This window comes from Nicotiana tomentosiformis, chromosome 2 (assembly GCF_000390325.3).
Source record: "Nicotiana tomentosiformis chromosome 2, ASM39032v3, whole genome shotgun sequence".
NCBI lineage: Eukaryota > Viridiplantae > Streptophyta > Magnoliopsida > Solanales > Solanaceae > Nicotiana > Nicotiana tomentosiformis.
This window is the reverse complement of record NC_090813.1, coordinates 74724289-74737206: the sequence shown is the minus strand read 5'-3', so window position 1 is coordinate 74737206 and position 12918 is coordinate 74724289. Positions and strand designations below refer to the sequence as shown.

The following is a 12918-nucleotide window of genomic DNA, read 5'->3' as shown; positions in this document are numbered from 1 at the left end:
ACGTGCTTTCTGAGACTTCGTTGCATAGGCAAATAATTTTGGGTTTAAGTGGATCAATTATTTAGAAGAGTCCAGTATTGCCTGCTTCTCGAAGTGCGTAAAGTCATATACTGCTAGCTTCAGCCTTCTGTATTTAGACAAAACTTTCTTGGCTTGTTTCTACTTCCTATTCATAATCTAAAACCATACAAAGATACAAAATTTAAATTCTATGGGTTCAACTTTTAAGGTTTTTAGCGTTATAAAGTTACGAGTATATATTCATTATTTTTATAATTTTAATAAATTTTTATATATAAATTTTTATTCCGCATCAAAAATTATGGATTCAATTGTTAAACTCATACGCACCTTTCTAAAACTACTAGTATATCATATTTTCTGGTACTTCAAAACCATGTTCCAAGACATCTATCCCATCAATGAAAGAAACAAAGAAATTTTGTTTACAAATTCCCAAAGTAATTATTCGCCCATAAAATATTAAAGTAGTACCATCTTGAACAAAGGAGAGTGTGACAGATGCACTATCACTTTGTTGATGCCACGTCAGTACTTTGTTTTCAGTTACAACAGTCTTTTGGATAAGCATGTCAGCTGCAAGTCTTCTATATTATAAGTACATAGAATGTGCTTTCCTGGGATTTTTATGGTTCTTGAAAAAAGAAATTAGCTTGGGATTCTTGAAATTTTTCTAGCTTTTACTTTGTCCAAACATGTTGGCTGTGTTTGAGCAATCCATTGGTAGGCCACCTCCAGAGTTGAGCCTTCCTCAAGCAGGTATACAGAAAAAGGAGGCTAAAACAAGGGAAGAGATTGCAGAAAGTTTCAAAACATGGAAGCAAGACTCAACTTTTTACCACCTTTTCAATGGGAATTTCATGGCTTTTTCTCATGGAAATGAAAACCCTTTACAACCAAGGTATTGATGTTTAGTACTAGTAATAGTAACATGTTTTGTTTTTTTCTTTTTGGGCACATTGATTAGTATACTAAAAGGGTGAACTTTTCTTAAAAACTAGTGTAGTATTTCAAGATTGAAGCAATAGCAAGGTGACTATAAATGAAGTTGTCTGAGCTTGTTTTGTTTTGTTTTGTTTACATTAGGTCTATTGTTGTGATGGATGATGTCTTCTGCATATTCTCTGGGGCTTTAGATAACACTTTTGATTTGAGAAAACATTATGGTCTTTCAAGACAAGCCACAGAGGCTATGATTATGGTTGAAGCTTACAAAGTTTTAAGGGATCGGGCGCCATACCCTCCTGATCAAGTCATCAAAGAACTTGAAGGCAAATTTGCTTTCATTCTGTTTGACTCAAAAGCTTCTACTCTTTTTCTTGCCAGGGTGAGTCACAATGCTTTTTCTCACATAATTGATCTCTTTCTTAGCTTATTGAACATTCATATTAACCATTTCCATGATCCATAACTTGGTCTGTTTCTTTAAACTTAACTATACACCATGATCAACATAGTATTTTTAGAAGAGTTTAAGTTTGGTGCCCTGACGACATAAAAAATGTTTATACAATCATGTCATTTATAAGGATGCACTAAGCTCCCGCTATGCGCGGGGTCCGGGAAGAGCTGGACATCAAGAGTCTATTATACGCAGTCTTACCATGCATTTCTGTAAGAGGTTGTTTTCATGGTTCGAACCCGTGATGTCCTGATCACATGGTAGCAACTTTACCAGTTATGTCACTTATAAGGTAATTACATGATAAACATTAGTTGGAAACCGGGTAAAAGTGGTAACTAACCTTCTATCACATGTTAAACTAGGTTAAACTACACTAAAAAAATCTTTATATTGTCAATGTATATAACTTAAATCCTTTTTAGGATAAACTTAATGTTGCTCTAAGCAATGTAGGATCGCGATGGATGTGTGCCGTTACACTGGGGAACTGCTGCAGATGGGTCTTTAGTATGTTCCGATGATTCAGAGTTCATTCAAGCTTCTTGTGGAAAATTCTATACCCCATTTCCTCCAGGTTTCTTAATCAAATCCTCAAGTTTGATTCAATCTTTTTTGGATATCAAGCAAAATTTAATGTATAAAAGCTGATTGAACAGGGTGTATCTTCATAAGTGACACTGGACTAATAAGCTTTGATCATCCACTGCACAAAGTAAAAGCAATTGCACGCGAAGATGATGAAGGAAACATCAATGCTGTGATTTTCCAGGTGGATTTGTACACCAAACTCCACAGCATTCCACGCCGGGGAAGTGCTGCCAATTGGGCAGGTGCCACTGTGGTTGAAGGAGACTGAAGGCTTAAAACTTTGTTTTGAGGGTAAATTGACAATCTTCCTGAGTTTGAGTGTAATAATGTTAAATTACAAATGATATGCTACTTTATGGCCATCTTGTTGAAATAATCTTAAATCATATGTTGCTCCTACGAAATCAATCCAATCATCTGATCAATAGCTTTCAGCATTATGTTCATTCATTTCACATTTTCCCAGTTTGCTTCCTTAATTTGATAAATCAAAAAGTTCTGTGATTCCTATAGATTATTTTCCTGGTACTATTAAATTGTGACTGCTTCGCGATCTTTAAATTATTTCATCCTTTAAATATGAGTTTCCTGATTCTTCCTTTCATTTTCTAACTACAGAGAAATTGCTGAATGCTGATTGACATTAGGCAAAGTAACAACAAATATATTCAGCATTATATTCCAAATACTAGTAGCAAGTCTATTTTTACAGTGCATGAGGAGGTTTAGCAAATTGTCCAACTGATTATATCCCAATCCACTGTAAACTAGTTTTATTTAAGTTCGTTGGAAGTGAGTATTCTTAGACAGTGTATACAGTTTTTTGGCTGAAGCTACATATATAGTTCCTTTTTTTTTGGTTTGTGGGAGAGCCTAGTTTATGATGTCTTCGTCTTTATGCTGCTTTGACTGATGATGCGCTTCCTCCTCATCACTCCTTTCTACTATATGATCATGTCGGTTCTCATGTTTGTGTTGCATTGGAGAAACAAAGTGTAGAAGAAGTTCATTACAATCTTCACTTTCACACATATCTGGCCTACATCTGTAAGGTCCATCGAATCGTGATAATCCTGAGATATGGAATTCAGTTATTCCTCCACTAGGATTGTTGGCAGGACATGCATAACCACAGCCCGGGGGACAGCCAAAACCAGGGTCACAGCCATCGTTACTACAACCAGGGGCATCAGAACCACCACCTCCTCCGCCACCACCACCACCCCAAGCACCAAAACCAATTCCAAAACCGCCAACTCCTCCCACAGTGAGACCTATACCTCGGCGTCCTCCATATCTTAGATGTTCTTGTTTATTGTCATGTTTGTCTTGCATTGGGAAAACAAAGTGTAGGAGAAGCTCATTACAGTCTTTACTGTCACACATATTTGGCCCTGGCTTGCAACGGTATAGTCTAGCGGATTGTGATATTCCTGTGATTTTGGATTCAGTCATTCCTCCAGTAGGAATATCGGCCGGACACACATAGCCACAACCAGGGGAATAGACTGGGACACCAAAGACAGGTTTAGGTAGGAAACCAAAGCCAGGGACAGTGCAACCATGGATACTGCAGCCAGGATTATAACCGTAGTTAGGGGTGTCAGAACCACCACCATCTCCACCACCTCCACCACCACCGGCCCAACCACCACCAATGCCAAATCCACCGCCTCCTCCAAAGCCTTTGGCGTCGATATTACTCAGAGTGTGAGCTTTGAGGTTGTCATGATCAGCTTCCTTAGCCTTAATTGCATCAGAGGTAACAGGCTGGCCAGAGCATATTGCTAAGCTTAGCAAAATCATAAAAGAAATGAAAACCCATTTTGGAGCTACCATTTTAGCTAATTTCTTTAAGTAAAGACTTTGATTTGAGTGATGATGTTGTACTGTTACACTTGCACCACAAGGGCATATATAGAGCACAAGACATACACAACAACTTGCAAAACTAACTTTTGTTGGAGCATTTCGAGGAAAATGGGGAGTAGCAGGCTAATCTGAGGGTAACATTAAGGTTTCATGTATTAATTTGTTGCAAACATGGACTTAGTGTGAGGAAAAAGTACCAAAATTTTGTCTCACCCTGATTTCAGTTATGGAAATTACATTATGAAGCTGTGCTAGAGAAGATGTTTATTCTAGTCCAGCCACCCACCTTATGCAAGTCTGCTTTTAGCTTGATTCAAAAACTGATTTAATTTACATTGCTAAATGTGCATACTTCGAGCCTATGTCGCTTTAATTCGAGTAGGATGTATATATTAGTACATAAAAAATCATGTTTGAATCATCTTTCATAAAGTGACAAGTCAATTGTCCCTTCTTGTTTGGCACTATATTCAATCTGTTAATGCAAATTATCCAGTTATACTTAGCTAGATATCCAATTTTGAATAAAAATAGCTCTTGATTAGTAAACCGGATAGTGACAAAGTCACATATCCATCAAACTTCTGGTGCTCGTGGCTAAGTTCTGATCGACATGGGGTTAAAATTTAAATTGGGACACATAAATAGCCTATTTGTGCAAATCTCCCCATCGAAAATGACAGATTGTTACATGGAAAACAAAAAGTCCTCTGATAGAAGTCGCAAAGTATCACAATTTTCTATCGAGAGATAGATTGAAAGAAGTGCAGGGAAGCGGTTAACTGGAACATAACACAATGTCTAAATTAATTGCATTCGCTAACCAAAAAGTATATTACTCTCTCCGGTCCACAATAAGTTATTTTTTGGCCCTTTTTTTATGGTCCAAAATAAGTGAGTTTTTTAGATTTCAAAAATAATTTAATTATTTTTTTCCTACAGTGCCCTTGGAGTAAATGGTGTTGGAGTATGTGTTAGAAATGTTTATGTGAAGAAATAGTAAAGGTTAATATGATCAATTTCATTACTATTTAATGTTAAAATGTGAATTTCTTAATCTGTGTGAAAACAACCAAAAAATCACTTATTGTGGACCGGAGAAAGTATATAAATATATATTTGGAAGCGACTAAAAATAAACTTTTCTCATATTATACGAACCTAAAAACAGCATATGGTAGTTTCTAGGGAATCTAAATCACTAAAATTAATAAAAGAAGCAACAAGTATCAATACATATGATTTACACCGTCAAACACGAATTCGTAAATATTTAATATAATAAAGAATTAATCCAAATAGCCTCCCACCCTATAACTTAAACTAAAAATAACCAGCGAATGTATATTATATGCATAATTTATATATTAAATATGTATAATCATGTATAATCAATGTATAATCTATGTATATGGTTAGAAAAAGTAAACAATTAATATAGCCGGCTATTTGTGTAAAAATCCCTAATATAATCGATATATTATTAAAAGGAGAGGACAAAGCCCTCTTCTTAAGCCAAGTGACAACCTAGAAAAAAGCCACATGGCATAAGTAGCTAATAATTAGTTATTGGTTATTGTTTTTGAATTTACATATCTATAAAATAATAAAATAAAATATTTTATAATAAAAAATGAAAAAAAAATGTCCATTCAAATTGTAGAATAGTTTCAAGTTGGAGTTTTTAATTTATTTTAAAATAAAAAACTAAAATTACAAAAAATAAAAACTGCCAATTCAAAATTTCTTTGTTTTTTTAAAATAATTTTTGTTTTTCTTTTTAAAAATAAAAAGTTTATTTATTCAAAAAATATTATTGAGAATAATAGAATAAAATATAAAATAAAAAAAATATTTTCTATTATATTACAAAAATAAAGTAGCATACAAAAACCTAAATAAAGTAATATGCTAATAAAAGTTTCTATTAACAATGCAATAATACTAAATATTGGATAATATAATAAAGAAAAATACATAACATAAAAGTTATTCGATGCCTATATAAGTATCATTAATTTAATAGAGATTTTATTCATTAAAATTCAGATAATATTATTGAGAACAATCTATATCTATCTATATATTATTAAAAGGAGAGAAAAAAGCCGCATGATATAAGTAGTTAATAATTAGTTATTTAGTTAATAATTAGTTATTGGTTATTGGTTTTGAATTTAAATATCTATAAAATAATAAAATAAAATATTTATTAATAAAAAACGAAAATTAAAAAAATATCCATTCAAATTGGAGAGTAGTTTCAATTTGGAATTTTTAAACTATTTTAAAATAAAAAACTAAAATTACAAAAAATAAAAAACTGCAAATTCAAAATTTCTTTGTTTTTTTTTAAAGAATTTTATTTTTCTTTTTAAAAATAAAAAGTTTATTTATTTAGAAAATATTATTAAGAATAATAGAATAAAATATAAAATATAAATATATATCTCAATAATATCTAAATTTTAATGAATAAAATAATAAATATTTTATATTTTATATTTATTGTTTTTGATATTTTAAATAAATATATATAAAATAATAAAATAAAATATTTTATAAAAAAAACGAAAAATTAAAAAAAAAATGTCCATTAATTGGAGAGTAGTTTCAAGTTGGAGTTTTTAAATTATTTTAAAATAAAAAACTAAAATTACAAAAACATAATAACTGATTTTATTCATTAAAATTCAGATAATATTATTGAGAATAGTAGAATAAAATTTAAAATAAAATAATATTTCAAAAGCAATAAAATATATATCTTCTATTATATTACAACAAGAAAGTAGTAGACAAAAATATTAAATAAAGTAATATGCTAATAAAATTAACTATGTAATTATACTAAATATTAGATAATATAATAAAGAAAAACATAACAAAAAAATTATTCGATAACTATATAAGTTCCTTTAATTTAATAGAGATTGTTTTCATTAAAATTCAGATGATATTATTGAGAACATCAGAATAAAATAAAAAATAACAAATATTTTAAGATTAATAAAATATATATATTCTCTTATATTACAAAAAGAAAGCGATCAGACAAAAATATTAAACAAAGTATTATGCTAATAAAAATTTCTATTAACAATGTAAAATTATGAAATATTGGATAATATAATAAAAAAAAAATATAGAACAAAAAAGTTCTTCAGTGGCTATATATCGTATTAACAAATAAGATGACAATTTTAGTTTATTAAAGCAATACGATCTAATATGTTCAAACAGGCACGATCACAATTTAATTTAATTAATATTATTTAATATTGACTGCGAATCGCGCGGGTATGACTACTAGTATATTTTAAGGGAGTGTAGAAGGGGTTTTAGGCCTTCATGGCCCTTTACAGTGTTGAATTTAAGAAAATATCTTTTTTAGGTCTCATACGTATAAAAGAAAGATCTCTTATGTGTAAAAACAAATCTCTCATGTAAAAAAAAAGACGGGGTCAAAAAACTAAATACAATCTTGTAATGGTTGGAAGCCAATTATTCAAGTTGTATAAAATGATTATTCATTTCATTATAGGTGAGCAGTGAGCTCCCTCAGTTGTTAAGAGAACCCAACTACTCAAGTTGTATAAAATGATTATTTCATGATTAGGTGAACTCCCTTAGTTATAAAAAAGTGGAAGTCTATTTTGTATAGAATATCAATTATATTGTAAAGCAGCTCTGTGTGCACCTGAATCTTACATAGACTAATTAAGGTAACACTTACAATCATCTAAGAAACATTTTAGAAATTATTAATCTACTCTTCTAAGCAGTATTCTTTTATCAAATTTGGTATTTAATTTAGTCTTCCTTGGACCCAAATATTTTGGTACTTACTAAAATACAGAGAAACATGAAAATATTTTTTTTTTCAAGAACAAACAATAGATTAAAACTTTGTGGAAATTTATATAGGCTTTTAGATCACTACGTCTTAATAGAGAATTTCAAGTTATACAACTTTACACTTACTTAAATTGAGTTGTGACTTTCCTTATTGAAACATTCAATTCATTTTAAAGAATCTTTACAGCAATAGGGTGTGTTTTCTATTTTTATCTAATACATAATACTTTAGTAAATTATTCATGTTTGTGCCTAGTTCTACTATCCGTCCAAAGACGCCCCAACCGTTAAAAAAGTAAACAAAATTGCCCCTAACCCTAACAGAGATCTAACATGGCACCGGGACCTTCTCTTTGACTACCAACTAGGCACATTAAAAAACCCAAATTCAAAAGACCTGTTATCGACATGATTAGCCAAAACCCTTGTTTCTATGGAAAATCAATAGCACAAAAAAAATTGAATTTTTAACCCAAGAATACTAAGAACCCGAAAAAGGCCTAGAGGCCACTCTTCCTCCTCAATATTAAACCTGCCCAATTTCCCATCTCATTTCAAAAGAGTTCCATTAGAATCAATTATCACCTCCGCAATATATCCACTCTAATCTATATATATTCTCCACGGTGTTGTTAAAAATTCCGATGGCACAATTCAACGTCATTTTTTCAAAAACTTTTTTACAGTCTGAATGGACCAATCTTCCTCTACTCACAACCCGATTTTAGAGCCCTATAACCATCGAGATTTCACTGGCGTTCTCCCCAATAAATGTTTAGCCAGAATTTTTCAGTACTTTACCTCCGGTGACCGTAGAAAATGCTCCTTTGTCTGCCGGAGATGGCTTTCAGTTGAAGGAAAAAATCATAAAAGACTCCCTCAACGCAAAGGCTGAAATAATTCCGGTTTTACCCGCCATCTTCTCTTGTGTCACGACCCGAAATTCCCGTGATGACGCCTAACATTTCAGTTGCTAGGCAAGCCAACGTTAGAATAATATTATCTATTTTTAAAATAATTTTTAAATTTATTAATAATCAAAGAATAAATGCGGAAGTAAAGTCTGAAATGTAATGAATAATCCATAAAAATAACGGTGTCTAAATTCCATCCCAGAATTGGTGTCACAAGTGTACGAGCTTCTAGAATAATAGAAATAAAGGTCTGAATAAAATAAAGTTGTCTGAAAATAAACACACAGCTAAAGTAAAATAGACGGGGACTTCAGAACTGCGGATGCCATGCAGTTATACCTCAAGTCTCCTCCGAGTAGCTGAAATCCGAGCAAGTTTATGGCACGCCGCTGGGACCAACTCCGAAATCTGCATAAGAAGTGCAGAGTGTAGTATCAGTACTACCGACCTCATGTACTGGTAAGTGCTGAGCCTAACCTCGACGAAGTAGTGACGAGACTAAGGCGAGTCACTTACATTACCTGTACGCAATATTAGTAACAACAACAATAATAAAAATAAATCAGGTAACTCGTTTATAATAATTAAAGCCAACTCAGCAGTTATAACTAATTATCATTTTCATCAATTCTGTTGCAGCGTGCAACCCGCTCTCATAATATATTCACATTCAATTCTGTTGCAGCGTGCAACCCGCTCTCACAATATATTCATTTTAATCAAGTCTGTTACGGCGTGCAACCCGATCCCCCAATATATATATATATATATATATATATATATATATATATATATATATATATATATATATATGTCGACTTTTAAATAAGTCTGTTGCGGCGTGCAACCCGATCCTCCAATATAGACTTTTAATAAGTCTGTTGCTGCATGCAACCCGATCCTCCAATATGGACTTTTAATAAGTCTGTTGCGGCGTGCAACCCGATCCTCCAATATGGACTTTTTAATAAGTTTGTTACGGCGTGCAACCCGATCCTCCAATATGGACTTTTTAATAAGTTTGTTACGGCGTGCAACCCGATCCTCCAATATGAACTTTTTAATAAGTCTGTTGCAGTGTGCAACCCGATCCTCTAATATATTCATTATAATCAATTCTGTTGCGGCGTGCAACCTGATCCTCCAACATATTCATTTACCAATTCTTATAGAAGAAGTTTTTCCAATAAATGCAATAATTAATATAAAATTATATGACAACAAGCATACAATAATTATGATTTAATTATAAAACAAACAAAGGTAAATAGCAAATTATTATGGAAATCAGAGAGAAAATATGCAGTTTAATATTTAATATGCTAAATGTCAAATAATAATTAAGGCACATAATTCAAATAGTATGTAACAATTAATGCAGGAATTCAAGAATTAATATTTGACAAAGAATAGGAGAGAAACAATTATTATAATAATTAATTCATGATTTAAAATAATTTATGATTTTCAAGTAAGCAGGCAAACAATTAATTTGACGACATATAGATACTCCTCGCCTCACCTATACGTCGTTCACATGCAATTTACATAACAAATAATTTAAGGGTTCTATTCCCTCAAGTCAAGGTTAACCACGACACTTATCTCAATTTCGCAGGCCACTCACTGCTCAAGTACCGCTTTCCCTTTAGAATTCACTTCCAACCCACTCGTATCTAATCATAATTAGTTTAGTATCATCAATTACTGCTAAAGGAATTAACTTTAATGCATAATTACAGTTTTCCTAAGTTTTTCCAACAAAAGTCAAAAATCGACCCCGGGCCCGCTTGGTCCAAACTCGAGGTTCAGACCAAAATCCGTTTACCCATTCTCCCCCGAGCTCGGATATATAATTGGTTTTGGAATCCGATCTCAATTCGGGGTCTAAATCTCCAAATTTCGAAATTCCTAAGTTCTACCCAAAAATCTTAATTTCACCATAAAAATTCTAGATTCTAGGTTGAAATCTTGTTATAAGATGTAAAAGATTGAAAGAAAAGAGTTATAAATTACTTTCCTATGATTTGGGGAAGATTTGGTCTTTGGAAAATCGCCTCTTGAGGTTTAGGATTCGAAAAATTGAAGAATGAATAAAAAATCCGTCTAAGTCCAAAGTTATCAGCTGCAGACGTCGCATTTGAGACCTGAGCTTCGCAATTGCGAAGCTCGCAAATGCGAGATCCTTCACATTTCCGCTGCCTTCTTATTTGCGAAGAATATGTCACATTTGCGACAATTGGCCCATCGCATTTGCGGGCAGAAATTTGCATTTACGAACATACCCTTCCCCATACCCCCATTGCAATTACGAAGAAAATCTCGCAAATGCGAGAACATGCTGGACTAGGACTTCTTCGCAATTGCGATAGATACCTCACAATTGCCAGGCCCGCTTAGTTCGCAATTGCGCTACAGACACCAGTTACACCAGCAATTCTCTAAGTTCTAAAATTACTTCGTAGCCTATCCGAAACTCACCCGAGCCCTCGGGACTCCAAACCAAACATGCATGCAAGTCTAAAAACATCATACGAACTTTCTCGTACGATCAAATCACAAAAATAACACCTAAAACTATGGATTTAGCACCAAAACTCATGAATTCCTCAAGAACATTTCAAAACTACTATCTTCTCAACCAGACGTCTGAATCACGTCAAATCAACTCCGATTTCTACTAAATTTCACAGACATGACTTATATATTATATTAAACCTGTACCGGGCTCCGGAACTAAAATACGGGCCCGATACCAACAAAATCAAACATTAATCAATTTCTTTAAATCCATACAATTTGAGTCTTACAATTTTCATCAAAAATTCATTTCTCAAGCTAGGGACCTTGGAATTCGATTCCGGGCATACGCCCAAGTCCCATATTTTACTACGGACCTTCCGGGACTGCGGAACACGGGCCCGGGTCCGTTTACTCAAAATGTTGACCAAAGTCAACTAAAAATTAATTTTAAATCCCAAAAATTATTACTTCATAAATTTCCACATAAAGACTTTCCAGATTTACGCCCGGACTACGCACGCAAATTGATGTGAGTAAAAATAAGGTTTTTAAGGCTAACAGGCCCGAAATACAGTCTTAATTCACAATATGATCCTTTGGGTCATCACATCTTGTTTCGATTTTATCAACAAACTCGCTCTCTGTTGTCACAGAAATTCGGTTAGAATAAACAACGAAGGCTCTATCCTTATCTCTCTTAAGTGCGTGAACCTGACTTTGGAGATTTTGCTTTTGGTATAGGTTCCTGAATGCACAGATGCTAAGTTGTGTATTTGGCTAGGCATAGAAGTTGTTGAGGAAGCTTCACATTGATGGAAAATCATTTGCTTTAGGATTGTGATGGTGTCATTTTGGGTGGAGTGGAAGAAAAAACGGGTTTTAAGAGGGAAAATGGGTTCGGCCGGGTAGTGGGTTATTTGAATGGGTATGGGTTTTTTAATTTGCCTTGTTGGCAGTCAAAGAGAAGGGTCCCAGTGCCACGTTAGATCTCTGTTAGGGTTAAGGGCGATTTTATCTACTTTCTTAATGGTAGGGACGTCTTTGGACGGATAGTAGAACTAGGCACAAACGTGGATAATTTACGAAAGTAGAGGAACAAATCTGGCCTTTTTCCCTTGTTACTATCTGATCTGAAATTGACTTGTCAAATAAATAAGAAAAGAAAAATAAAAGAGTTTTCTACACGCTTGATCCTTTTTAACTATTATTTTAAAAAAAAATAGCATCATTTATTGTTTATTCCATAAAGAGCACTTTTTTTTATTATTAGCATATTATAAAAATTAAGCTCAATATTTAATAAGTTAACTAACTCACTAATCACGGGAAGTACTTTTTTTGTCCATATCCCTTCTCCCTTTCCAACATTCATCTTCTTCACTTCATTTTTGAAAATCTAATGCATATGTGAATGTCACCTAAATTCAAGATGTATTGATTTATACGTGTAACGATCCAGCCAGTCATTTTGAGTATTACAACTTCGTTCCCTATTTACTGCTTTATTTGTGCTTTATACCTGTATTATGACCTATCGGATTAGTTAGTTCGGGTCCGGAAGGATTTCGGAATGAATTGAGATACTTAGTCTCATAATGGAAAACTTAAGTTGAAAAAGTCGACAGGATGTTGGCTTATGTGTAGACGACCTCATATTTGAATTCTGATGATTCCAATAGCTCTGTATGATAATTTTGGACTTAGAAGCGTGTCCGAAAAATTATTTGGAGGTCCGTA

The 12918-nt window shown here is 32.9% G+C and overlaps 2 protein-coding genes across 3 annotated transcripts; one reads left to right on the top strand and one right to left on the bottom strand.

Annotated features, from left to right (window-relative positions):
- Positions 1-587: 587 nt before the first annotated feature.
- On the top strand, positions 588-2876 carry LOC104096297 (stem-specific protein TSJT1). Of its 2 annotated transcripts, XM_009602653.4 has the most exons (5): positions 625-922; positions 1108-1348; positions 1880-2000; positions 2083-2305; positions 2633-2876. In XM_009602653.4, exons 1-4 carry the CDS (start codon positions 717-719, stop codon positions 2280-2282), a joined length of 768 nt encoding a protein of 255 aa, XP_009600948.1. In that variant the 5' UTR covers positions 625-716; the 3' UTR covers positions 2283-2305; positions 2633-2876. The 2 variants fall into 2 exon arrangements, with proteins under 2 accessions (XP_070051691.1, XP_009600948.1); XM_070195590.1 differs by lacking the exon at positions 2633-2876 and having other exon boundaries at positions 588-922; positions 2083-2464.
- Positions 2877-2887: 11 nt separating this feature from the next.
- On the bottom strand, positions 2888-3853 carry LOC104096299 (anther-specific protein TA-29). The gene has a single exon (XM_009602656.1). The coding sequence runs from the start codon at positions 3851-3853 to the stop codon at positions 2888-2890; it is 966 nt and encodes a 321-aa protein (XP_009600951.1).
- Between the last annotated feature and the right edge of the window lie 9065 nt (positions 3854-12918).